General features: G+C 40.0%; 1 protein-coding gene across 11 annotated transcripts; it reads right to left on the bottom strand.

Moving 5' to 3' along the window:
* Nucleotides 1-470: 470 nt before the first annotated feature.
* SLTM (SAFB like transcription modulator) lies at nt 471-23,814 on the bottom strand. Of its 11 annotated transcripts, none has more exons than XM_088172471.1 (21): nt 23,591-23,814; nt 22,843-22,930; nt 16,220-16,293; nt 15,742-15,927; nt 15,239-15,286; nt 14,225-14,252; nt 12,424-12,892; nt 11,814-11,863; nt 9,546-9,664; nt 7,837-7,986; nt 7,634-7,743; nt 7,387-7,547; nt 6,991-7,082; nt 6,604-6,767; nt 5,347-5,515; nt 4,639-4,763; nt 3,941-4,111; nt 2,853-3,167; nt 2,291-2,441; nt 1,431-1,588; nt 471-1,122 (listed from the first exon to the last, which is right to left on the bottom strand). In XM_088172471.1, exons 1-21 carry the CDS (start codon nt 23,771-23,773, stop codon nt 1,014-1,016), a joined length of 3,120 nt encoding a protein of 1,039 aa, XP_088028597.1. In that variant the 5' UTR covers nt 23,774-23,814; the 3' UTR covers nt 471-1,013. The 11 variants fall into 11 exon arrangements, with proteins under 11 accessions (XP_088028597.1, XP_088028599.1, XP_088028602.1 ...); XM_088172473.1 differs by having other exon boundaries at nt 2,291-2,429; XM_088172476.1 differs by having other exon boundaries at nt 7,468-7,547.
* Between the last annotated feature and the right edge of the window lie 1,320 nt (nt 23,815-25,134).

The following is a 25,134-nucleotide window of genomic DNA, read 5'->3' as shown; positions in this document are numbered from 1 at the left end:
TTACCCTGGCTGGGTGATAAATGAGCCCTGGCCTGGCTCTTGGTGTTTCTAGCAAGGTTTAACACAGACCCTACCATGCTGACCCAAACCAAAAGGCTTAAACAAGATGCAGCCTTCTGCTCAAGGCCACATCAGTGAGCAGCTGCAGGAATCCCCAAGCCCTGTAAGGAGAGTTTGTGGTAGTGTGGTATAAAACCCCAGCTGTTTGAAACTGCCACAGAGCTTTGCCAAACACAAAGAGCAAGCTCAAATTATTTCTTTGGGCCTTGCTTGAGTGTTCTGCTATTTTTTGGTTCTAATCTTTCTTCTGTGAGCAAAACATGCTTCTAAGTCTTCAATTCAGTAACAGTGAAGGAAACAAGGAAGTTTTAGTTAGAACCTAATGGCACCCATGCTTTGATTTGCTATACCAACACATTTAATTCTGCCTTTCTTCCCCAAAGACTGCTTTAAAGACTTACTAGAAGCTATACAGAATATGAAGGTTTATTTCAAAAGAATACATTTGCAAGAATACACATAAATGCACTCAATGTAACAGTACCTTCTGCAAAAATAGGTTACATAATACCCAGTAATGAAAGAACAAATCTTATTTCTCTACAAATTAGAAAGCAGAGATAATAGCCTGGACAACCTTCAAAATGGAGGTTATTGTGGATGTTGTGAGAAGTAGCTAACTTTAAAGCATGACACCACAGAGCTAATGTTGGCAAATCAAACTACTAGCACACAGCTGCAAACTATTCTTTTATACAGAATTAACAAATATTTTGGTTCCAATTTCTTTTTACACAGCTCTAGTGCCTCAGGGAAAATGCTTATCAAAGATACACAAAAACTATTCAAAATTACAACGTAACTATTAAAATGCCTCCAAAATTGAGAGGAAAATAATCATGTTAAATTAAAAAAATTTAACCAGGATTTCCAGACAAGATTTCCTGTTCTTAATCAGAGAAAGTTTACAAGAGATTTCAATAAGTTATCTTGAAACCAAACAGCTGTAGATCTTAGAATCTTCGTGGAGGTCCACCTTTAAATGGCTTAAATCCTGAGCCACTTCCCCTCTGCATGGAATTGCCTGTGATCTGTACAACTCTATTAATGGGTGAAGAGTTACTGGAAACAGAAGTTTAAAAAAAGTGTTATGATACATACCTAAACTCCTGGTGCACAGCTAATAACATTCTTACATCTCCTATCACTCAACTGTTAAACTGTAAGTCTCAAAAGAGAATTGAAAACATGCAGGAATAGAGACTTTGCCAGAAGTCCCTCCCCCTGTGCTGGCTGGGCAGGTGGGGCTGTGTGCTGTGCAGCAGCCACAGGGAGTCATCCTGCTGCTACCCACACTGCTGCACTTCCTGAGAACACCAAAGCTGGCAGAGGCTCAGTAAGGAATGGACAGGAAGGAGTGGTTTCTGTACCTTGTATGTGGAGCCATCATGCCCCCTCCTCCACGGCCATCTCCCATTCTCCTTGTGTCATGATAGCCACTTCCTTGAGAACTAGGTCCATGCCATTCTTTCCTTGGTCCAGTTTCACGACTGTGGCGTTCTACGACATGTCTGTCCTCGTTGTAGTGCTGGGGAGAAAGTGACAGTCATTCTCACAAAGAAGAGGCTCTTTTATCCACAGCAAACAGGCTTGTCAAGAAAGGTAAGCTTACAGCTGATAGAGTAAGATACCAGTCCATGGGCTGCTCACACATGTTTACAATATTCCTGTTAATTCTAGGTAACAGAAACTTCGTTGCAATGATGAGTGTTTGGGTATAGAGGGAGTGAGGTTCCACAAACTCATACTTTACTCCCAATTCTGCCCTCATCTCATTATCACTGGCATAAAACTGAGGAAGAACAACACTAATACTTTTTAAATGCTTCAGGATTTACCAGCAAGAGTGAGTTAATCTTTAGTCTTTAGAGACAAGTCTTGCAGTAGGATTTTCGCTCAGTATCGTATTAAAAACTACAATTACAAACTGCACTGAAAGTAGCAGGCAGTGTATGGTAAAACCCTGAAAAGGTGACAACAAATCCTCAGAATCTTCATCATCTACTCTCTCAGGTATTGTTCTGATCATAAGGATGCCAGAGAAGGAGAATAGGGAAATTATTCTGCAATTTCTTGGGTTATTAGAAAAGAATCTTTAAGATAAAGAAAAGCTGAAAATAGGCAGAATGCTTGTGAATCATTTTGATGATGTTATATGGTCATTTTTCCAGTATGAGTCTGCATTTTCCAGCCTCTCCTTCACGCACACGAACACCAGAAGGTGACTCACTTGTCCTCCACCTCTCTCTCCCATCACGCCCCGTTCTCCTTCCCTGCCCCCATAGCCGGAGGCGCTGCTGCGGCTCCCGGGAGGCGCTCCCCTCACGTGGCCGGACACTTCCCTTCCCGACCGGTCCGGCCGCTCGCCTCTGTAAAAATTGCTTTCATCAAAATTGTGGTTTCAGTATATTTGAATTGGTACCAAATCACAGCACATGTACACAGCAGAGATTCCTGTGGTTCCTCACAACCTGCAGCTGACTTCTTAGAAACATTGCTTTAGATCTGTATGGCTTTTTAAATAATTCAAACTCACGTGTTACTCCGTTACATCTACATTCTACACAAAAGTCTCCTTAACTCTGTTGCTACTCATGATTAAGAACAGACTGCTGGGAGTCAGCAACCAGTTCCTAGATGAGATTTAACATTTGACAGCCTACATTTCTTCCAGTGCTTTTCTTTAGGAGAGGCGGGTCTATGCTCTCTTTACACACTAATTCTTGACGAGTCACTACTATGGATAAATTCTACAAGAATCAGTACTTTCACTGGTTAGTCAGCACATTTACCTGCCATCCCGTTTGTCTGCGCTTATGCTTCCCTCACTCTTCCAGTTTGTTTGCCTGGGTGGGTTGGAAGCAGTTTCTCGGGGGTGCCGGCCGTGCGGGATTTCCGGCCTGTCGTGAATGATCACTGTTCTCCTCTCGTCTCTGTCTCCTCGCACTTCGCGCCTGTCCGTGTCCCGCAGTTCACTCCGTGCCTGGGGCGGTTCATTCCTTCTGGACTCACTGAAGCTCTTGGGATATCTCTCAAACCCTGGCTCTTCTCTCCGTGCTGTTGGCCGAGTCTTTTTTGCTTCACCTTGATTTACAAAACGATCTCGCCTAAGTTGTTAAAGTAGGAAAGAGTCATTTGCTTGTTTCCCATTTTCACCTTTCTCTGCATGTGTAAGCACATACATGAGGATATAAAATACCACTCATTTTTGGATTAGTTGTTTGCTACTATATATGTGAAATAGAAATCAAAGATCCTTCCCACCCCGAATTGTATTTATTTCTACAATTGTATTTTTGAGCTTGAGTTCTAACAGCCAGTTAAACATTTCTTTAGGCATTTATTTGTTCCTATTTTGGTCAATGTAATTTAAGTAACTATGGGGCCACCTTTTTGCCCAGTATGAAACAGGAGGAATGCTAGATTTCTCAAGTCAGAATTGTATTTACAATTTTAGTTCACTGCAACCTAAAAGCAGAATTCCAGAAGCTACAATTATGTGGTCTTAGCTTTACTAGTGGTTACTAGAACGATGAAATTGCATCTGGAACCAGCATTTACTGCACAGTAAATTACACAGGTAATCCACTGAACTTGTGACTAGATGTGAAAGAGGAAGGAATAATTGCAAAAATCCTTTTGAAATGTCTCACAAAAAAGGCCACCACATAGCTAATTCGAAGTCCTCAGAGAAAAGCAGATTAGATTCTACGATAAAAGTGGCCAGTCCTGAAGACACAAGAAACGTCAGGACAGTACTGCAATTTTACTGTATCAGAACTGTGTAAAGCCTTTAGCATGACGTTCAGTTTTGAACAGTTAGGAGTGAAATCCACAGAGATGCTGGCAGACAAACACCTGCTCCATTATCTAGACCCACCTATCAAAAGAAGATGATGGAACAGAAGAACCTTCTGGATATCGGCCTCGTTCTCTGTGATCAAAGTCATTGAACCTGTTCTGCTGGCGGCTGTAATCGGAGCCGTGGCCAAAACGTGCATCTGTATCAAGAGCCATTTTTTTACTCTCATTCCAGTAAGGATCATCTCTCCTTTAGCCAAAACAAAGGAACCCTTATCAGTCACATGTAGACAAATCAAGGCCTAACACGCAGAAAACTGTTGAGAGTCAGTTGTCTGAGATGCTCATTTGATCTTTGGAAAGCCACTGACAAAGTAGACTCTTTAAAGAGTAGTGGAGAAAATCATTTAAGAAAACACCCAAAACGAACCATCCACTTAGCAGAAATATGAATTCACAAGGTAGAAGCTAGAAGCTTCAACCATTAAGGCAGAACAGCTTTTCTCAGCAAACGCTCTGGATTGTGCTTTTTTCACTAAAGAATTTTTTTCACAATAAGAATTAATTCATGGGATGCTTCTCTAATTTCAAAGCTCCCTCCTCCAGATGTGTACAGGAGTGTTTCATGTTTGTCATAAACCAATGTCAAACCAAACAAATACCAGAAATCCAGTTGTTCTGTGAAGACCTGCTTCCGGTACAAATGCACTTCCAAGTCTAATAGAAAGCTTGTAGCTGTTTTTGTTATGCACTACAAAAAACCAGTTTAAGAACTACCTGTGATCTACATCCCGTGGCCGTTTCAATGAATTCCTCTTTTCCTGTTCGTATCGGAGCTGCTGCTGCTGCCGCCGAAGTTCCTCCCTCTCCCGCGCAATTCGCTCGGCTTCTTTTCGGCGTTCCTGCCATGAAAGGAACCACAAACACAGCAAGTCTTAGCTAGAGATACCCACAGAACAGTTAGCAAGGATACAGACCTACCCCTTGTCAGTTAAAGGTTATCAGATAAAATTAATCCTAGGATAGCATCTAAGATTAAAGAGCGCAGGGACTATTTCTCTAAAAAGGGAGACAACAGATCTGGAGATGCTATTGGTTGTTACATAGAAACGTCTCCAGGTCATTTCTTGTATTACTACTGTATTTATTGCCCAGAAACACTTCATGAAGTTTTGCAGTGGTATTCTATAGGAAAAATCTAGTCAAATTGTGAAAGAGTGATATAGGCAAAGTGATCTATTGTACTTCATATTTCAAGACTGGTTTGTATAGCTGCTTCAGCAGCAAGCATTTTACATCAAATTATTCCCAGGCAAGCAAGATGAAGATTCCCTTTCTTGTACATTGTGAATTATGTAATGTTTGGGTGGGTTTTATGAAGGGAAAAGAACTGGGTAGAAGAGTGAAGAGCAAAATTCACTGCAAGGGCAAACTGGGCCATCTTCCAAGAAGCTCCTGCACAGTCCAGAGCACAGCTCTGCCCACCTGCTCAATCCGAACTCTCTCTCTCTCCAAGCGCTCCCGTTCCATCCTCTCCCTCTCCAGCTTTTGCCTCTCAATCTCGAGTCGCTCCCTCTCCCTCTGCAGGCACTCTTCTCTCTCGTGCATTATCCGTATCCGCTCTCGCCGCTCTCGCTCCGCAATTTCTCTTCGCCTGAAGAAAAAAAAAAAAAAGAGGTGGAAATTAATCTGAAAAATTTTATCATCCAAAACTAACATCACCTTAGGCATAGACATTCAAAAACTACTTCAGAGTAAGCTCTTCACAGAAGCCCTTGCACCAGAAGTCTACTCCTTTTAGCCTCAAATAGCGAAAGTAGTTTTAGCTTATCTACAGAACCATTAACAAACAACTGATAGGAAATGTTATTTTCAAGAATAATTTCTTGATGTATTTTATTTTTAATTTGGATTTCCCATTTGTCATGTGGCACACAGTAACAACAGTATTCAGTAGCCAAGAATATGACTGGATCTAAAAAATAAATGCTATTTTAGCTCTTGTCCTCTTCAAGCTAACAAAAATTTTACTTAGGGTTTTCTGTCCAAAAAGTAAGACAGCCAGCCAATCATGACCACTCTGAGTTGCACAGGTGAGTAGACTTACGAACAGCTTCATTGTACTTTCTTCTTTTGACCTCCCATAATACAGCCTAGAGGAAGCACAAAAGGCATTTTTCCCCCTAAAGCTTTATGCTTGCTGGGAATTCCTTTGTTTAGGAATTGTTTTCCTTTGTTTAGGGAAACCCAGCTAACAACACAACTCATTTAAGTGCTCTTTGCAAGCTTTTGACTATATGAAAATAGCAGAACAGAACAGTGTAACCATTTGGTCTTTCGATTTAAAGGGTCAAGATTACATTATGTTTGATTAGTCATTTAGAGATACAACATTCTCTGTTTAAAAACAAACAAACAAGCAAATCCCAAATACTACTTCTGGCCCTGTCTCCTAGTCTACTTCTCACCTCTCCAAAAAGAAAACTGGCATGCAGTAACATTTATGAGATACACCCCCCCACGGTAACAAACTCTAAGCTGTGTGTGTACATATATAGCTATTAAAAGATTACACAAAAATTTTGGAGTTTGTTAATTCACATAAAGAGACTGTTAGGTAGAGTCACAGACTTTAACATCTGGTTGAAAGGCCTGTCAGAATGAATTCTGATTAGATTTCTAAATATAGTATCTGATCAATTAATGGATAAAATAGCCTTTAGCAAAAAGTTGAATTACTACCTTCGCAGTTCAACAGCTCGTCGTATTCTTTCCAATCGAACCATGTGTTCTCGCAATCTCTGTTCCTTCATCTTTTCAAAAGGCAAGATATCCTTTCTACCCCTGTATTCCCTGAATTTCACTTTATCTTGAATAATACGCTCTTTGTTCCTCAATATCTGTGGCTATAGATAGAGATTACAATGGTTATTTCAGAAGTCTCATTCATTTAGGGAGATTTCTGGATGCTATGTTCAAGTATCATTAATGACTTAGCAATCCCAAAGCACACAAAGCTTCTATCTAAGCTTAACAGTTAGTGATAGTTTATTGACTCTTCAGTGCAAATATCAACTGCAAGGTAGGATCAAATCAGGTAAGGATTGCATCAAATCTATAGATACTTACTTTATCAAACCTTCCCCTTCTAACTGTCCTAGTGTGGCCTTGGTCTCCTTTTGTTTGGTCTAAAACTACAACTTGACCTGGGCTTTTACCACCTAGTGAAGGGGGGAAACAAAAAAAAACAAAAATAAAAAAAGGTTTTAAAACACACACAAACTAATCTCTATTTCTTTAGTGAAATTTCTAAATCTCTGAAGTGAACTGGTACTGGTAGGAGAAGCATACCAGCACATGCCTGTAATTAAATATTAGTATAAAGTATGGAAGTAAAAATGTGTTACTGGAGTCTAAAAAAGAACAGCTGTTTAATTGTCCAGTTTCCAGTAAGAGCAAGAACATGCCCCCAAGACAAGTCAGACACACAGATTCAACAGGAGGAAATATGGCTATATGGCATACTTATTCTTTTCTTTTCTTCAGTTTTTTTAGTGGATTCTTGATTAGGGCCACTTGTTCCATTATCACTCTTCTCATCTTTACCTTCTGTTTTCTTGGCTTCTTTACTTTCTTTTTTTTCAGATTTCTCTGATTTCTTTTCTTCTTTTTTGGTTGACAGAGTTCTTATTAGGAAAAAGAAGACAAAATCCAGTGAAGGAAATTCAGCTTAGAGAATTTTCACAATTTCAGAAGACGTGAAATTTCTTACTTGCTAGCTTTGTCACTGGATGCCGTCTTCTTATCTCCTATGCTCCTACCCGAACTAGATTTCTCATCACTTTCCTTCTTCAATTCTTTTTTGGAGGGATCACCTTTCACCTAATTTTTTTTTTCCCAAAAGCAAATAGGTTAATACAGATTCTTGTACAAGATGGTCTATTTTGGGGGAAGTGTTCATGTTATGAAACCTACTTTCTCCACAGAGATCTGCTGTCCGTGCAGCTCTGTGCGGTGCAGGTGTGCGATGCACCTGGCCACTTCTGTACTAGAGGACATGGTTACTATGCCGTAGCATTTTGCCCCCGGGCTTCGTGCATTTGTGACCACCTTTGCACCAAGTACCTGTGCAAACAGGAACAATTCAGGTTTGGAGAGAGACGTTTCTGCTAAGGAAGCTATGTATTCCAATAAGATTTTTACCTTAGAAAACAAAATAAATTCACCCCAACAGCAACGTAAGTCCCACCCCACTAGAAAGACTGACACTTTCAAGTTCTCAAAAGCTTTGAGAACTTTATCCCAACTTGCACATCAAGGCATGTTAATGCTTGCATCCTATTTTGATCAGTCACCTCCTCATGCCCATTACCTAAATGCTTCTCTTCAGTTATAGTCAAAATTCATTCACAGAAACACCACTGACCTGAACTTGATGGCTCATCTCTGACAGATGAGCACCCACAAAAAAATGTCAGCAGCTGCCAATTAATGGCAGGAAGGTATAAGCACTATTATGTAGTAACTTAATAAGAGAGCCAATTCTTCAAAGTCATCTAGCAAGTGTGTAGGTTAAGCCATTTTAGCATTCAGCTCTGACATCTACTTCTTGAGAAGGTATTAAGATTTGTGTTCCTTTCTCCTTGCTAGAATTTCTGTGGCCACTGGAGCCAGTCTTTTTGCCATGCTCATGCTCTCTAAAGGCAACAATTTTATCTTTCTAGCTGTCATCAATTTTATCTTTTTAGCTGTCTAGACTGTCATGGTACAGTCATGAAATATTTCCCAATCAATTTTAAAAATGGGAAGCTACATAAATATAAGGACCAACCAGCTCTACAGTGGAAACAGCCAAGTAACTGGAAGTTTCAACAAAATATACTTTCAAGTATCCACACTTGTGAATCTATTAAATAAAACCACCTACTAAATTCATTAGAAAAAATCAGGTATGCCATAATCAATACACATACTTGATAGTCACAGTGCTCAGGTTCTAACTAGTTCCCAAGACACAATAATGCCATACCTGCACAGGACACTACAAATTCACATAGTTATCAGCAACTTCTTTGGGAAAATGGGTACCCTGGGTTTAGATTTCTACATTGTTCTATGGAATTTGTATGTTTCAATTAACCAAAATTGGGAAAACAGACTTAATTTAAAGCGGACTGTAAAAAAAAAAAAATCATTAAGTAATTGAAAGAATCCCTAAAGGATTAAACATTAAGTGTCACATCTTTTTACCAATTCTTCCCATTCATAAGCCTTCAGAACATATTTTAAAAACAGTCTCCCAAAGCAGGATGTTCTATAAAAAGCACTTGTATTACAATTTAATCAGTTAGTACATTATCTTGCACTCATGGTTAAATACAGTTGCTACAAAGGAACATAGCCATCAAGATTTTAAAAGCCAATCCTGATCAGAATATTCAAGTATTCGTGAAATTTATTTTGTACTTATCTTACCTCCACAGGAAGAAATACTTCTTATAAAATGAACAGAGTTCTTCCTGTAAGAATACACTCTTAGTGCTGGAATATGGGGTTTTAGATTGCACTGCTCAGACATTTCCTCTGAAACCTTGATTTAAATCAAGTATTACTCAATTTCTGTAACTGAACAGAGGAGGGGGAATAGACACACACCACACACGGTATCACACCCCATGAAATACCTTTCCATATTTGCCAAAGAGATTTTTCAAGTCAGCAGCTTTTGTGTTGGAAGACAGTCCGCTAACCCACAGGTTTCTAGTTGAACTTCCACTGCTACCACTAACACTGCTCGCACTTCCTGAAACAAGTTTTACAAAACAGCCAAAAAATTAAGGAGACAAAGGTACCATGAATATTTAACTAAAGTGTTGCTGAAAAGAGAAACTTAGCCTGTTACCTCTAAATAATTGTTTATCTGGTTACCTTTCTTGAAAAGACTTCTATAGAAAAAAAAAAATATATGCCATAAGATTTCATACATTTAACCATGTATTGAGACCAACAGCTTGGCTAGCTTGTACCCAAAGGACAGAGACAGAAAAATAATACAAATATTTGTTAAAGGCATGCTTTACTCCTCATTTGGGTAAGTACATTTAGGTTCAACATCTGGCTCTTATCATTAGGTACCATCCATTAAATGGGGTTTTTTGCACACAGTATTTATTCTCCACCATGATGTCTGTACACTGCTGAAGTTACCAGAGACAGCAGAAAGGCAAATACAGGAGACTTGGATAATCCCAGCCTCCAGAATCATGTGGTCAATTTCCACAGCTTCCTGAAGTATCCGCTTCATCCAGAGCAGTTTTTAAAAAATACTACTGGATGCAGAATTGGATACAACCCACCAAAATTATTTCCCACATACTAAAGAAAAGACTAAATAAAAGCTGGAAAAACATTATGTGCCATAAATACTCCCTCCACCCCACATATTAGGTATTTTTGCAACAACACAGCAATAAGAACTCAAGAGATTAATGTAATCTCATTTCCAGTATCTTTTAGACTTCAGTTATGTAGTTCAGCTTGTTGTTGTTTGCTGCTAAATGTATGAACTGCTTTGGAATATGTTAAAATGTAGCCAGTCCTACAGGCAAGACCAGAACTTGATCTTGGTCTTGACAACTGGAAAATCTGGTGATGTGCAGAGTTTTAAAAGGTAATTTAACCATCTTGAGAAAAAAAGGGATAGTTTTGTTTCCTCAATGCATCAAGATTAACTAAGAGCAAGAGGCAACGTATCTCAGTTATGGTTATCCTGATACGAGTTTAGATATATCAGGAAGAAATTCTTCCCTCTGGGCCCTGGCACAGATTCCCCAGAGAAGCTGTGGCTGCCTCATCCCTGGAAGCATCCAAGGCCAGGCTGGACAAGGCTTGGAGCAACCTGGGATAATGGAAGGTGTCCCTGCCAGCAAGGCATTGGAACAAGATGATCTTTAAGGTCCCTTCCAGCCCATAACACTCTATAGTTCTGTGATACACTTAGAACATCAATAAATACCATTAAACAGCCACTGGCTTTGGCTGTGTATATTAAGAAAGCCTTACAACAGAAAGCCTTACTATTACAGTTATCACATATGCTACATAAATAACTGCTTTCAGTTTCATGGTAAGCATGTAACTGTCATGAAAAAATCCACATCTACAGAAGACCCAATTATGTCTGCCACAAAAATTTCCTCTCAAATTCATTTATCAGGTAAAGTTTCATTTGTCCCTTACTGTTAATGCCAGAGATTCTGTGACAAAGTTTTTTGGCAGAAAGGGAGTAGGTAAAATAAGGAGACACATGAGCTCACACAAATGCATTTGTTCAGCCATGATGCATCAGTGTAACTGGTGACATTAATGTGCTCGAGGTCCACTCTTCATATTTGTAATCATAATACAGGGTTTTATGGAAACAGATGGAAATTCCAAGGCAGAAAAATAGGTTCAAAATTAATACATTAAACAGCCACAAGAGCAATTTTGCAAGCTGGCATCTCAGCTATAGTACTTGGTTGACAGTTCAGTTTAAAAATGAGCTAGAATTACGAACAAGGCAAAAAAAATTCATTGACATTACATTTAAGTACTTGCAATTATTTTTTGCTTGTTTTGCTGTAAGTTACAGCAGGCTTATCTGAAAATTATAGCTTCTCATCAAAACAGAGACTTGGGAAATAGAATGGAATTTGCTCCCCAAAGTATTTTGAAACAGAACAATATATTCTCATCAAGTCTTTAGAATAAGTATTTTTGATCTTATGACAAACCTAGCATAACGAAAAACAATATGTAATACATATAGCAAGTGATTACTGTACCTCTAGCATAATTTACAATAGATGCCCGAGTTCAAACATATAAGCCATTTCATTACGTGGCAAGCAACTTCTCAATCAGGAAAGCATTTAGTTCAAGACAATACTACTCTAATTTGTAATAGTTACCTTTATCATCCTTTGATGTTGTCTTGCTTTCTTTAGATTCCTTAGTAGAGCTAGAGAAGCAAATTAAAAAAATCAGAAGAAAGTTGAAACTACAGAATTTGGTGTTGCATTTTATACTACTAACACTAACAGACAAGTTAACATTTCAAAAAATAAAAATGAAAAAGGGCCAGACTGTATATTTGAACAAATGATTCCCTTATGGATTCTTGCACTGATTTTCCCCAAGATGCCTGAAGATCTAGATTTTCTGACAACTCTATTCAGTGGATATATGGCAATCTTCTCCAGATTTCAGAACGGGGACTTGACTTCATTTTGTGTTCTTAGAACTGATAGCTGTTCATTACCATCATCACAAGGACATTTAAAAAAATCGTCAATTTGAAAAAAATAAATAAATGCTGACAATTCGACAATGCAATCAGTAGGACATAGTGTCTATACGAAGATCTTGAATTTTAAAAAGTAACTTATGGCGGTCAAAAAACCTATAGGCAGGAGCATAGGATACTAATTATAAGATTCTTGCTGCTACCCCCTTAATGTAGAGTGATCTTATTGAATGCTGGTACTCAGTATCGTAAAGAACTGACATAGAAAAACAAACCTCTTTGCTTGACCAGAGGCCCCAGTAGACGAGGGACCTTTCTTCAAAGTATCCTTTTCTTTGTCTCCAGATTCTGCTTTCTTTGAACCTTCTCTGGCTTCCTTCTTGACGGGATCACCCTTCACGCAGTCTTCCTTCTTACCATCTTTATGGTTCTCAGTCATCTCATAGTCCTTGCTTTCCTTCTCCAGGCTCTGTGAAATGGTATCCTGCACATCCTTTGGCTTACTTGCTTCAGAATCTGTAATTTTCACATTTTTACCTGTTTCTAGGAGGTCATCACCATCAAAATCCAGAGTGATGGCATCTTCGGCCTGGATTGTAACCGATATGTTATCATCCTCAGCTTCTTTCACAGAGGTGTTAGCTTCCATCTCTTCATGAGCCGTGTGATCAGCCTCAGCTAGGCTTTCTTCTGAAGGAAGAGGTTTAGATACTTCTTGTGTACCATCACCAGAACCTGCTTTATCTAAGAGGATTTAACAGGAATAAATATGGCAAAACAAGAAGTTTAAACAATTTCATATGCATAAGCTAGAATAGGACCTAGAAAATACAAAGCCAGTTATTAGCACTGATGGAAGGTTAGAAAAAAACACAAGGTGTATTAACACAAATATAAATCCTTTACCCAGGATCACTTATTCTTCATGGCAAAACACATTTTCTAGAGACAAATACCAAAACATTAGGAGGGAGAATATGGTTCCATCCTGGAGATACCCGTTCTTCATAAGAAGTATCCATTTTCCAGTTTAGGATTTAGCATTCCAGAAGAACATAGTTGCTTTGGATGTTCACAGTTAATCTGTCTTTGAATCTTCCTGGTTCCAGAACTTCTAACCTTCCCAAATCCAAAAGAATTACAGTCTTGGAGAATTCCAGCCAGTCTTCCACGTCGGTGTTCTCCGTTCTTTTCCTTTCCAAGCAGTTGCTTGGCAGTCAAGTGAGTTGCACAAGGCTGCTGCAGAACATGGATGGGTGAGCCTTAATCCAGAGTTCGTAGACAAATGGTCTCAATCTTCATCCACTGGAAAGATTTTCCATCTCAGTCCCACAGAGACATCTCCAAGTGTGTTCTTCAATTTGCGTAGATGAGACACTTCGGCCATGGGGTCCCTCGTGAACGCGGAGGCTGCAGTTTTATCCTGTAGCTTCAGTAATGCGTTTATTCCATCTTGTGTAAAGTGATGGTGTTCCATGTCCTTTTGAGTCCACAATATGTAGAATACTTATGACTTCTGTCCAGGAAGTTTGTTTGCCCAAATGCATTACATTCCTTCTATAGTTTCACTAATGAGCACAGCTTAAAAAAATGGTAGCCACTCCACAGGTTTTCAAACACTTATTTTACCATCCTACTGGTATTTCTAAGTGACAGCAGGCCAAGCATATGATGGTCCATACATTTGTGGGGTGCTCAACTTCAGTGTGAGAGTGCAGTATTTCACACAACATCAGTTACTGCAGTGCAAGTTGGAGGCTTTGGCATCAAGACTTACCGTGTATTAAAATCAGTCCTTGAATACTATGGGTTTTTATTAAGAATCATAGTATTGCAACTGTATTATACATCCACCACAGTAACTGATAAGTACTGTAATCAACTCTTAAGAGTAAAGTAACTCTTAGGAGTGAAATAAACTGACTGCAGTGATTCCAGGTGCTGAGCTCAATGAGGAGACAACTGATACTTAGTGCTGGAGATAAGCCTAGTATTAGTAGAGATTGAATGTTACAAGAGAAAGTTGCCTGCTCTACCAGAGTAAGACCTCTGAACTCTATTAAACTTTAGACATACCTTTCTCATTTTCTTCATCTTCCCCGTCCTGCAAAAAAAGAAAGTCGACACTAAATGTCTCCTATTTTGAAACTTTAAGCAGAACAGTTTGTATTTTTCATAGAATTTCTATTGTATGAAGGCAAATACTGAAATGAAAACTGTTTCCAAGGATTATCCAGGAACCAAACTTGTGCACCTCACTTGTCAAATCACTAAAAAAATTTATGAAACAACTTGGCATTTATCTGCAACATTTGCAGTTTTGCAGTTGGTTGGGACATGCAGATATTGTCTTACCCCCTTAACTCAATGGGACATTTCTAAACTATTCCATGTGTTATCAAAGCCTTCAGAATGGATGTTAAGCTGCTGATTAGTGCTTTCAGAGAAATGCAAGCAGTCCATCACTAGCTTTAAAAGCTCAAGAGAGAAGTCAGAAACTAGGTAGCCTTCCACCAGTAAATACTTAAAAATGAAACTCTGCTTTTAATAGGTATTTACTTATGTCTCATTAGTTTCACTGAGCAAGGGATGCTGTATGTCATTTTTCAGACATCAGTTCCACGTAACTCAGAACGAATTTCTGAACTTACAGATATCAGATATTAGTATGAACATCAAAAACCATCCCTAAGCAACCCAGTTCCACGTTCCCCACATTCTCTAAGGGCAAAGTTACACATTAAACAGAATCTCTAAACTCCTGTCCAGGCTGTATAATACTATCACAGCATCTGGCATAGCCCTCTGATATGTTTTTAAGGGAGTGTCAAACATATTTGTGAAGTCTATGCACTGAACACTCCCAAATTGTAGACATGAATGATGTCTTTAAATAGGTCAACTTACTTCGTATCACAATTATCAGCATTATTAAATACTTGAATGAAAGTTTCCCATATTGTTTACCTTTATAGTCTTACATCATCTGATTCTAACATGCACGCTGGAACAGAAAAAGCAGTATAAAAGTGATCTTTTCCAACTAAACAGACACAAAAATTAGCTTAACAGAATGGATTTAGAACTCACATGGCCAGTGGGAAAAGTGTAATCTTCTATGTCTGGACCTTCATTTTCCTACAGAAACAGAAAAGGGACTAGATAAGCAAACTATTTATAAGACACTCAAACATTCAGAGAGGGTCAAGAGATGCCATTAGATCAGTAAACATTTAAGCGGATACACACTCAACAACATGAACATCAATAAGCAGTTCTCCTGATGTAAAGAATCTGAACACTGAACTGAAAGGCACAAATCACTGCTAGTACAAGGGAAAAGGACCACTTAGAAACTAACTCTGTATTGACTCTGGTAGAATTTTATCAATCAGTGCCACATTTGTTTCAGGACTATTCAAATACAAATCAAGGCAAATAGAAAGAAAAGAGTAAAGTAGAGCAAAAAGAAAAAAATCTATATTTTAGAGATAAGCAAGACAAACTGAAAAACTAGTTGACTTCTTAGTAACAAACACTAAGAAAAGTTTATATCTTGCAGATAAAAATTCATGTAAAATATAGCCAAGTACCTGACTTTCAGAATCCTTCTCCACATCTTCTGTTGTCTCTACTGGCTCCAGGTCATGGTATCTTTTCTTTTCTGCAAGTGGTAGTTCTTTAGAATTCAAGTTCTCATCTTCAACAGATTCTTTCAAGTCTTTCAATTCATCGTTTCCATCTTGATCACTTGCATCTTGTGTCTCCAACTCACTTTCCTTTTGGTATGAACAGAAATACTTGGTATAACTAGAAGTATTAGCTTTATTCTGAAAAAATCACTGCAATAATCAATGTTTCACTGCAGTGTCTCACATGCATAATAAAATTAATACCATGTCTTAAACCCCCCCCCCCCCCAGCTTCACACCCTTAGGCATCACACTGTGAATACACTAAAAACAATCCTCCAAATTTCCACATAAATTACCACAAAGAAAATGGAAGCTTTTTCATTAACTGAAGTCAAACACTGACCTTAAATACAAAATGGGAAAAGGTTTTACATACTTTTATTACCTTGACAAAGGAGTCCTCTTCTACTGAAGCATCACCAGTCAGTTCATCAGCTTCCTGCTTTTTACCTGAAATGATGGGATATGTGACTAGACCTGCTATGTAGAGTACACGTTTAATACTGATTATGTGTTTGGCCTTACTTTATTATTCTCTACTTGTTCTTGATTAGCTGGATTGTTCACTATAATATAACCCTTCAAAAACTGAGTAATTTTTAAGATAAGGAGATACAATGTCAGCTGAGTGAGAAAGAACAATCCATGCTGTTCAATAAACAGGTGGTTACATCCAAGATAGTGATTGTAATACCTATCTTTCTCTTTTGAGTGATAATGGAATTCAGGAGAACATTGAACTAGAAACTAAACATTTCGAGAATTACCGAGGTTAAGTAGGCATTATTGCCTTAGAGGACAACTAACATCACTGAGAAATTAGGTTAGAACGACACTCTAAAGGTCATCTAGTCACCCAATCGCCTGCTGAAAATTACAGTGAAGTTCCAAGGACAATGGAATGTCTCAGGACTTTATTTAGCTGCATCATTGAATATCCACAAGCATGGCAATTACAAGCCTCTCCAAGCCACCTTTTTCAGTGCTTTTCACTAGAGGATGAAGCGAGGCAGAAGAACTGAGTAGGTGAAGCACTTCTGCTTTCTACATATGCTTTAATGTTAAGGACCTGTTCTATTGAGGAATTCTGTTCTTCCAGCAAGGTGCACTTTTCTCTATTAGAGGTGTTTTTGTGGGGATGAATACTAGACACAGTTCCCTTTGGAACACACTGCATTTCCTTACTCTTATGAAAAACAAGACCTAAGAACACTAGATAGAAACATCTCCACACAAACACCCTTTGAAGAACATTCTGTCTCTGATTCAGTCAAAGATTAGCCTATGCAACAGTTTTCAGTAGCACAAGGTACAAAAGAAGTTCTGTTAGGAAGTGGCTTTACTGTATCTTCTACTGAAACTCAGCGTCAATTCAAATGCAAATGAGATGACAGTCATAATTAGCACTTAATGCTTCATTTTTTGGCATCCTATCTTCCCTCCTCCCTTCAACCTCTAATGAATGGCTAAACCAATTTTATAGTTATTCCAAAGGAATATATAAAAGAAAACCATAAGCCAAAGTTCAACACAGTATGGACATCTCTGCTAGCTGAAATACTCCATTTTTTCAGCCATTAATTTCTGTGGTATTTCATATACAGTTGTTGCATGCACTTCAAAGCTGGAAAGTACTCAGCTACAGGGCAAGAGGAGACGCTATGGTTTTGGGTTTGCTTGGATTCCAGTTGCTTTTACTCATTTCCCTGAAAGGCAGCACTCTGACCATACTCCTAGAAAAAGCACATTGCTGTTTTCAGTACAGGCACGCACCGATCTCCAGGAAAAGGCACATGGCAGCAGCTATTTCTGTGACTGCAAAACATGAGATTTCAACTTTCAAATCTAAAGTCAGTGTCACTGATTTTACTTCACTTGAAACAAACAAACAAAAAAAAAACAAAACCAAAACTCACAAGAAGTCCTGTGTTATACTTGTAATGAATAGATTTGTGATATTTTGGTGCAATAAGCCACCTGCACAGGTATGCTAAGGGAAGCCAGCTCTTCTCAGGAAGAGGACTTACACTGATAAAACAGTTTCTGATGTTCATCACAGCTGATTCCTGAAACAAAGACCAACTCAAATTTTGTGCTAGCTTTTTAACATTCTGTGATAGAACCTACACATCCAGGTATCTTCAACATAAATAAAAAGCAATGAGAAACAGCAAGGATTTCTACACACATTCCACTGTTTTCTGTTTTACTCCCTCACATTTCAGGTCGCTTGTTAAACCTGAAAGACCAAGTTCTTCCTGATCCCATATCCAGCTAGGCATACACAGAGACAAGCAAACACACAGGGCTGATGCTCAACACATTTAGCAACTCTCTGGCATAGACTATCATGAAAGCTATTTAAATCATTTATTTTGCCTGAGGAGATATGGCCGGTGGATGAGAACTGAGACTTTATAGGGAATAGAAAAGAAAACCAATGGCAAGGCTACCTCAAGTTAGCCCCACCATTATGCAATAGCAGCTAGAGAACTGTATTTTATTGACTGGTCTTCATCAAGAGCAAGTTACAGCATTCAGTAATGAAGCTGTTTTATCTTTTATTCGCTATTAGATTAAGTAATTATTTCATTAACCCTTCTATACTATGTCTGTTGTCTTTGTAGCAAGTCCCATTTACTCTGAGTACTAGAGGTATTCCAAGGCATAGCAAGACGTGAACAACGACCTTCACTTTTCAGCTTCAAGCCAGAAAGTGGTATAAGTTTGCTCTCCCTCCCAAGTTCTGTGCTTGGGGTTACTTTGCTCTGGTTAGAGTTACATTGCTCAAAAGTGGCGTTTCAAGGTTCTGAAACAGTTTTCAGATGTTGGTACAGTAGCTTCCCAAAAAGCCAGCATCCACAAAAATTCAACATTTATCTGACTGACACTCATTTACAGTGGGCTACTTAAAGGCACACTTGGCTCTTAAATTCACATAACTAAAATCAGATTGCAACAAACACCTTGCAGAAAACAACTGTTTCTCTGAACTTACTCAAGACCAGTGTTGGCCTGATTGAAGAGTAAGCTAACAGAGCCAGAACAGCTGAACCTTCTGCAGACAACAGGGGCAGCTGGTCTCAAGTCACATAAGTTGTCAACACCTAAATTTCTGTACAGGTTTATCCAAGCACTGGCTGTTGAAAATGTCAGTGTGTACACAGCATTCACCACAGATCTGGGTGCTTAACAACACAAACACTCATTTACCTTGGAGTGATGGCACTCCTTTACGAGCCATGCTCAATCCCTTTTCTGGGCACGGCAATTGCTACACACCATAAAATTGCAACAGACTATTACACAGAGAAGAAATATTCTCCTTATAAGTAAGTAGAAGAATTAGAACATCTTTAAAATGTTAGTTTTACATTATGCAGGTTTAGCTTTCATTTACAAGCCTTACAGTAGCACAAACTATTCTACCTATTTATGGTCCTCCATGTAAGAAATTCAGGCTGAGAGTCTATGGAATTATAGAAGAGTATATTCTGGACAACTCCTGAACTAGATATTTGCATCTCAGGCAGAAGCAGAGTGGCACACTCATCAGAAAATTTTGGAAGAATTAGTGTTTGTATTTCTTCTGGTATTCCTGCTGAAACTCCCAACAGGGTTCTGTCACACCTAATGTGAAAGACTAATCAAAAACATGAGATAAGAGTCTAAGGGGAGATAAATCCTTACAATGGAATCAACTCTCTATAGCATTAAGAGCTCTGGTACAATTTGAAAAGTATCATTTGTCACAATATTAACAAATGTACACAATCCTTTTCTAATTCTGAAATGGTATCATGAGGCACAGGAATATTTAAATCTTCTACTGTGCTTAAAAGATACAGTTCTTAGTCATTCTTTTTTGTTAGAAAGAAAGGTCTGTGAAAACCAAGTGTACAACTTAGTTTACTTTGTTTTGTTCTTATATTTAGGTAACTAAACAGTTTCAATAAAGAAGTCAAAATTATTTGGGCAATAGCACAAGCCAGGCACTGTCCCTTTTCAGCCTTCGATCCAAGAAACAGTATTGTCAAACTGGAAATTCAGTTGCAAACTAGAGCAGTACTTAATCTAACTGGCCTCAGAAACTTGCAGAGCAGCAAATAAACATCTTTGCTCACATTAATTCTCCAAAGTTAAAAATGATCAGCCTAAAATCTGTTCTTCACCCACACTAATTCCAGAACTCATCAGGAAAGTAACTTTCAATTACCAATTTTAATATTTCAATATTCCGCAGCATTTTTGACTGTGGATCCTTCAAAAGAGCATTCATATCAGAAACATTTGAAAAATATTTCATACTATTAGTGAGGTAACTTCCCCTAGACACCAGACTAGGCAGCAGAACAGTCAGGCTTGAAAAGTTAAGCTTTTCCCAAAAACTGTCCTCTTTTTAGAAAAAGAGAAATTCCTCCATAGCTACTAAATGCTACACTGGAGAGGCACAGCTGAGGCACTTAAAAAAAGAGCACTTGGCTTTTGCTCCTTTCAAACTTTATTTGGCAAAACCAACTGATCTTACCTATATACCTATATAATCTTCTGATTAGCTGCTCTGCAGTTCTTTACCCTAATTATTTAATTAAAGTAGCATCTGGAAAAAGTGTTAAAATTTCTACTAACTTTGCATGAGGATTGATCAGGGATTCTTGCTGGATTACAGAACGCTTCTGCAAGCATTTTTTAAGTTGTGTGAAATAAGGTCCCACTCTTGGCCTTTTGAGTATGCTCCCTTTTTGTAAACATACACACAAAAAAGCACGGAAAGACAAATGTATCATTCCCTCCCCACACACACACAGCCCCCATTGCCACTCTAATTTGGCCTGTGCCAATATTCCAGATCAGGTTTTTGTAACAAACAGTGCTGGGGAATCAGACATCACACTTTTTCCACAGGTCTTAAGAGCTCCAGTAAAACTGGTTACAGAAGGCTTTCAGATCTAAACCCTACCTGACACACTTGGTGACTTTTTGGAAGGACAACTTCCTTCCTTCTCTCCCACTGGCCTCCCCCTCTGGCTGCTATGAGGAGGTTTAATCACCACTTCCACTCCCTGGCCTTTCCTGAAGATGTATTTTATTTGTAAATGAGTATCTAATACTCCTACCCTCCCTTGTACAGCAAGAATAGCACAGGAAAAAATACATAACTAGTAATGTCACTAGTTTTACTGTTTTCCAGTAGTAAAATAATTAAAGACCTATCAGTATTAGTCTGAAGCTGCAAGGTGGGGGCAAAAACAAGCATTAGCAAAAAGCCTTTATCAATCTGTCAGCAAAATCAGTATGGAGGAAAAACACCTCACAGAGTAGTTAAAAATCAAACAATATATTATTTCATACAGTTAGAAATAAACCAATGCAATAAAAAAATATTTCCCCTAGACCAAACAGTGAGTTTTTCATGTTCCACCATGAACTTCCCATACTTTTGGCACAAAATTTGTTCATAAGACTTTTGTAATCTAGAAAGTAATGAGGAAAACCTCCTGAGCTTGCAAAGTGAACTGATAAGAACTTCACAAACGCTGTGTTTTCCTTTGAGGTTTACCAAGAACGCACATGTCATATGCATGCATTAGGATGATCTGGTGCACAGGAGAGGTGGCAGGGAAGAGTTACTGAAGCCCTGCCTCAGGCAGCAGCAGCACTGGCTGGCAAACTACCTCTGCAGAGGCAAAACAGTCTAACTACCCAAGAAGCCAGTTCAAGAACATTATGCATATCATGATATTAGTCTGGAGACTAGGAGGATAAAAAGCATCAGATAAGAGAAGTGTTTGTCACAGCAGAACATGGAGCCATTTAGATCTCTACATGAAAAACTGTGGAAGAGTTTCCTTATTTAGCTTCCATGTAGTGATCTTAATCAGCAGTTACATTTCTAAAGCAGGGAATAAAGTAATGTCATAGAAAAAAAACCAAAACCACATTTGAAGGTTTATTTCCTTTCACTTCTCTAAAGTGTAAAAAGTGCAAAGAAGTTATTCAAAATTTCTAAGCAGACAGATTTCCTTACTAATTTCACCATTCACAGCATCAGACTGATTGAATAATCACTTTCACCACAAAACTCAGCCCATGACAAGAGACGTGTGAACATTCTTACTGTGTCTGCTCAATGAAGAATGCTGTGTATAAAGCACACAGGTCCTTTCCCACTACTAACAGATCACACATGCTCCCAAAACAACTGAAGACACAAACCCAACCAAAATCCCCCAGACTCCAAACTCACAAAACAGAATTTAAATTCTCAGACAAAAGAAAACAGAGCTAGAAAATCTGAAAAAAAATCACTGCCAAAAAGATTAGCACAAAATTTAAGTATTAATTTCTCACAACAGAAACACTAAAATCTCTTATTTAGACATTCCACTGTGAGGCTTCAATGCCTATTCGGAAAATTCATGTTTATAAATCCTGTCTTCAGTAGAGAGCGTGCTAATACTCCCACATTACACAGCCCTCTTCAGGGAGTGCCCCCCTAGCTCACACTGCTCTGCCCTCATCACCAGCAGAGTCCAGCAGCTGCTCGTGGCTGAAGAACCTCTGCTGTGACACAGATCCTTCTGGATCACAACCAACACCCCCCACAGCAGCTCCTGCTCCACCCTGCACCTGTAACACCCCACGTGCAGGATCTCTGAACACAGCACACACCGAACTCCCCACAGCTCATCTACAGCACCTCAGCACACGCTGCACAGATCTCCAGGAGCTGCGGGCAGTACAGCCACTACCTCATAACACACATCTCTTAACCCACTCATTTTCCATCTATGTCTCTCTCAATATATATTGCTCCAGCATCCCCACACATTGTCTACATACAATGACTGACAACAAATATGCAAGGCAAAGGATGTCTTATATGACAGAAGTTAAAAACAGTAAAGTCACAACTGCACCCAAACTATAGACCGCAGTCCTTCTTTAAGGTGCTACATGCAAAAAATATCTGTGTAAGAAGATGAAGTGTATCCTAACCTTTGCCTTTGGTTGGTTTCTTGGTGGGTGTGTCAGCTGAAACACTGATTTCAATATTATCTGGATCACCTCCTTCCTCTTCAATAGCCTAAATGAGACAAAAATACAATTTTTAATGGCTTTCGGTGGAGAGCTGGACAGTTTGACTTCAGCAGAAGTCTGTAAGCCAAACAGTTCTTTCGGCATCTCAAAAATATTTGGGAAAACACTTTGGGTTAAACCTTTCACTTAAAGCTGGAGAAGAGCAGGGGAGCACTAATGATAAAGGCTGAGAGTTTCAGCTGTTAAACGACACTTTGGCAGTACAGCTTATCAACGATCCACACGTTTCTCTTTGGAAACGTAACACTACAAGGCCACAACGACATCCTTAATGGCATTAAGGGCAGCTCAAAAACAGGACAGCGAGAAGCACAGACACCCCTCAGCAACAACCTGTCCCGGGGCCCGCCCGACGAGCTCCGGCGCCCGCAGCGACGGGCGGGCCGCAAGGCCGCGGGGCGAGCTCCGCCAACCGAGGCGGGAGCTCCGCCAGCCGGGACACCGCGCCCAGCCCGGCCCAGAGGGACCGCACAGCGCCAGGGGCTCGGTGGGGCGGACCCCTCGCCCGGGCACCGGCGGCACGGCGGGGACAGGTCCCGCCCCCCACACCGGGACAACGGCAGGGCAGCCGGCGCCCCGCCCCCGGAGCCGGGCGGCAGCAGCGGCCGCCGGGGCGGGCCGGGCCGGGCCTGCGCCCGCCGCTCACCTGCTTGAGCCGGGCGATGAGCACTGTCTTCACGCCGGTGATGTCCAGGTTGCGCCGCTTCAGCTCCGACTTGAGGTCGATAACGCGCAGGTCGCTGATCCTCTTGCTCTCGGTGGGCGGCGCCGCAGGAGCCGCGGGAGCCCCCGCGGCAGCGGCGGCAGGAGCGGAGGCGGCGGCGGCCATTTTAGAGCGGGCGGGCGAGCGCGGCGGCCGCGCGCACAATGAGTGCGGTGCCCGGATGGAGCGCGCGGCCGGCGCGCGGCTCTGCGCAGGCGCGGAGCGGCGCACCTGGCCCGGAGCGCCCGCCCCGCCTAGGCCAGCCCTGGCCGTGAGGGGAGCGGGCCGTGAGCGGGGCGGGCCGCGCTCTGTCCGGGGCAGATCCCCAGTGATGGGAAGGGCAGCGGAGCTGGGCAAGGCTCTGGAGCGCCTGTGCTGTGAGGAGTGGCTGAGGGAGCTGGGGGACACAGCCTGGAGAGGAGGAGGCTCAGGGGTGACCTTATCTCTCTCTACAACTCCCCGACAGGAGGGTGTAGCTGGGTGGGGGTCGGTGTCTTCTCCCAGGGAACAGCAACAGGATGGGAGAACATGGCCCCAAGCTGCACCAGCGGAGGTTTAGGTTTCACAAGGAAGAATTTTTTCACAGCAAAGGTGATTGGATACTGAAACGGCTGCCCAGGGAGGTGGTGAAGTCACTGTCCTTGAAGGTGTTTAAGGAAAGACCCGACGTGGCACTTGATGCCACGGTCCAGCTGACATTGTTTTCAGCCATAGGTTGGACTCGATGATCTCAGAAGTCTTCTCCAACCTAACTACTGCTGTGATTCTTGCGTGCTCTGGCCACTGACTTGTCGGAGTTTAGGAAATGAACAATTGATCTGTTTGTGTAACACTTCGTTATTGGAAATATTCCAGAAGTATAATACTGATGTTTTAAATTTTCACCAAAGTACCTCTTATGATTTATTAGGCTCTACTTGTACCAGGTAATGGAAGATGTTACCTCTTCGTTCCATTTAATTCATTTTCTGTAGGGAACGTTTCAAGTTATTTTGTCAACAACAGATATTAAGCTGCTACTAAATCTTCAAATGAGGCAGAATTTAAGTAACTATAAATTGAAGTCACAATAGTCCTCTTGTTCTGTCTCTTCATTCAGAAATTGCATATAGATAAAAATGAAAAAATGTTTTTTATTTAACAAATCTTTGTTAAACAACCTTTTGTGCAAATTAAGTTCTGAATCCTAAAAGATTTGTTACACCATTCTTTTTTTCTTTTCGAAGTGCACTTGAAAGTGCATTTCCAAATTACCTGAAGTAATACTTTGATTAAGTAGTTATCAGTTGACAAAGGGTAAAATCTATGTATTTAAAAGGTAGACATGCACAGAAGTCTTAAAGCACACTTTGGACTGGTAATTGCATGCATGTCTTAGCTATGTTACACTGCTGTTGCAGTTGATGCCAAGATTTTTATAAAAAGAACAATCTTAAATAAGAATATATATTTTTGATTTCCCTGTCTTTTGTGACATTTGTATTAAC

This window comes from Sturnus vulgaris, chromosome 13 (genome assembly GCF_052056855.1).
Source record: "Sturnus vulgaris isolate bStuVul1 chromosome 13, bStuVul1.hap1, whole genome shotgun sequence".
Lineage (NCBI taxonomy): Eukaryota > Metazoa > Chordata > Aves > Passeriformes > Sturnidae > Sturnus > Sturnus vulgaris.
The sequence above is the reverse complement of the archived record's forward strand: the minus strand, read 5'-3'. Positions and strand labels throughout refer to the sequence as shown.

Bases quoted from the DNA above. Each gene is read 5' to 3' on its own strand.
- SLTM (XM_088172471.1), bottom strand. From the start codon at position 23,773: ATGGCCGCCGCCGCCTCCGCTCCTGCCGCCGCTGCCGCGGGGGCTCCC. The intron at 22,931-23,590 runs GTGAGCGGCGGG...TGTCTCATTTAG, and splicing joins TCATCGCCCGGCTCAAGCAG to GCTATTGAAGAGGAAGGAGG. The intron at 15,287-15,741 runs GTACTTGGCTAT...CTGTTTCTGTAG, and splicing joins AGAAGGATTCTGAAAGTCAG to GAAAATGAAGGTCCAGACAT.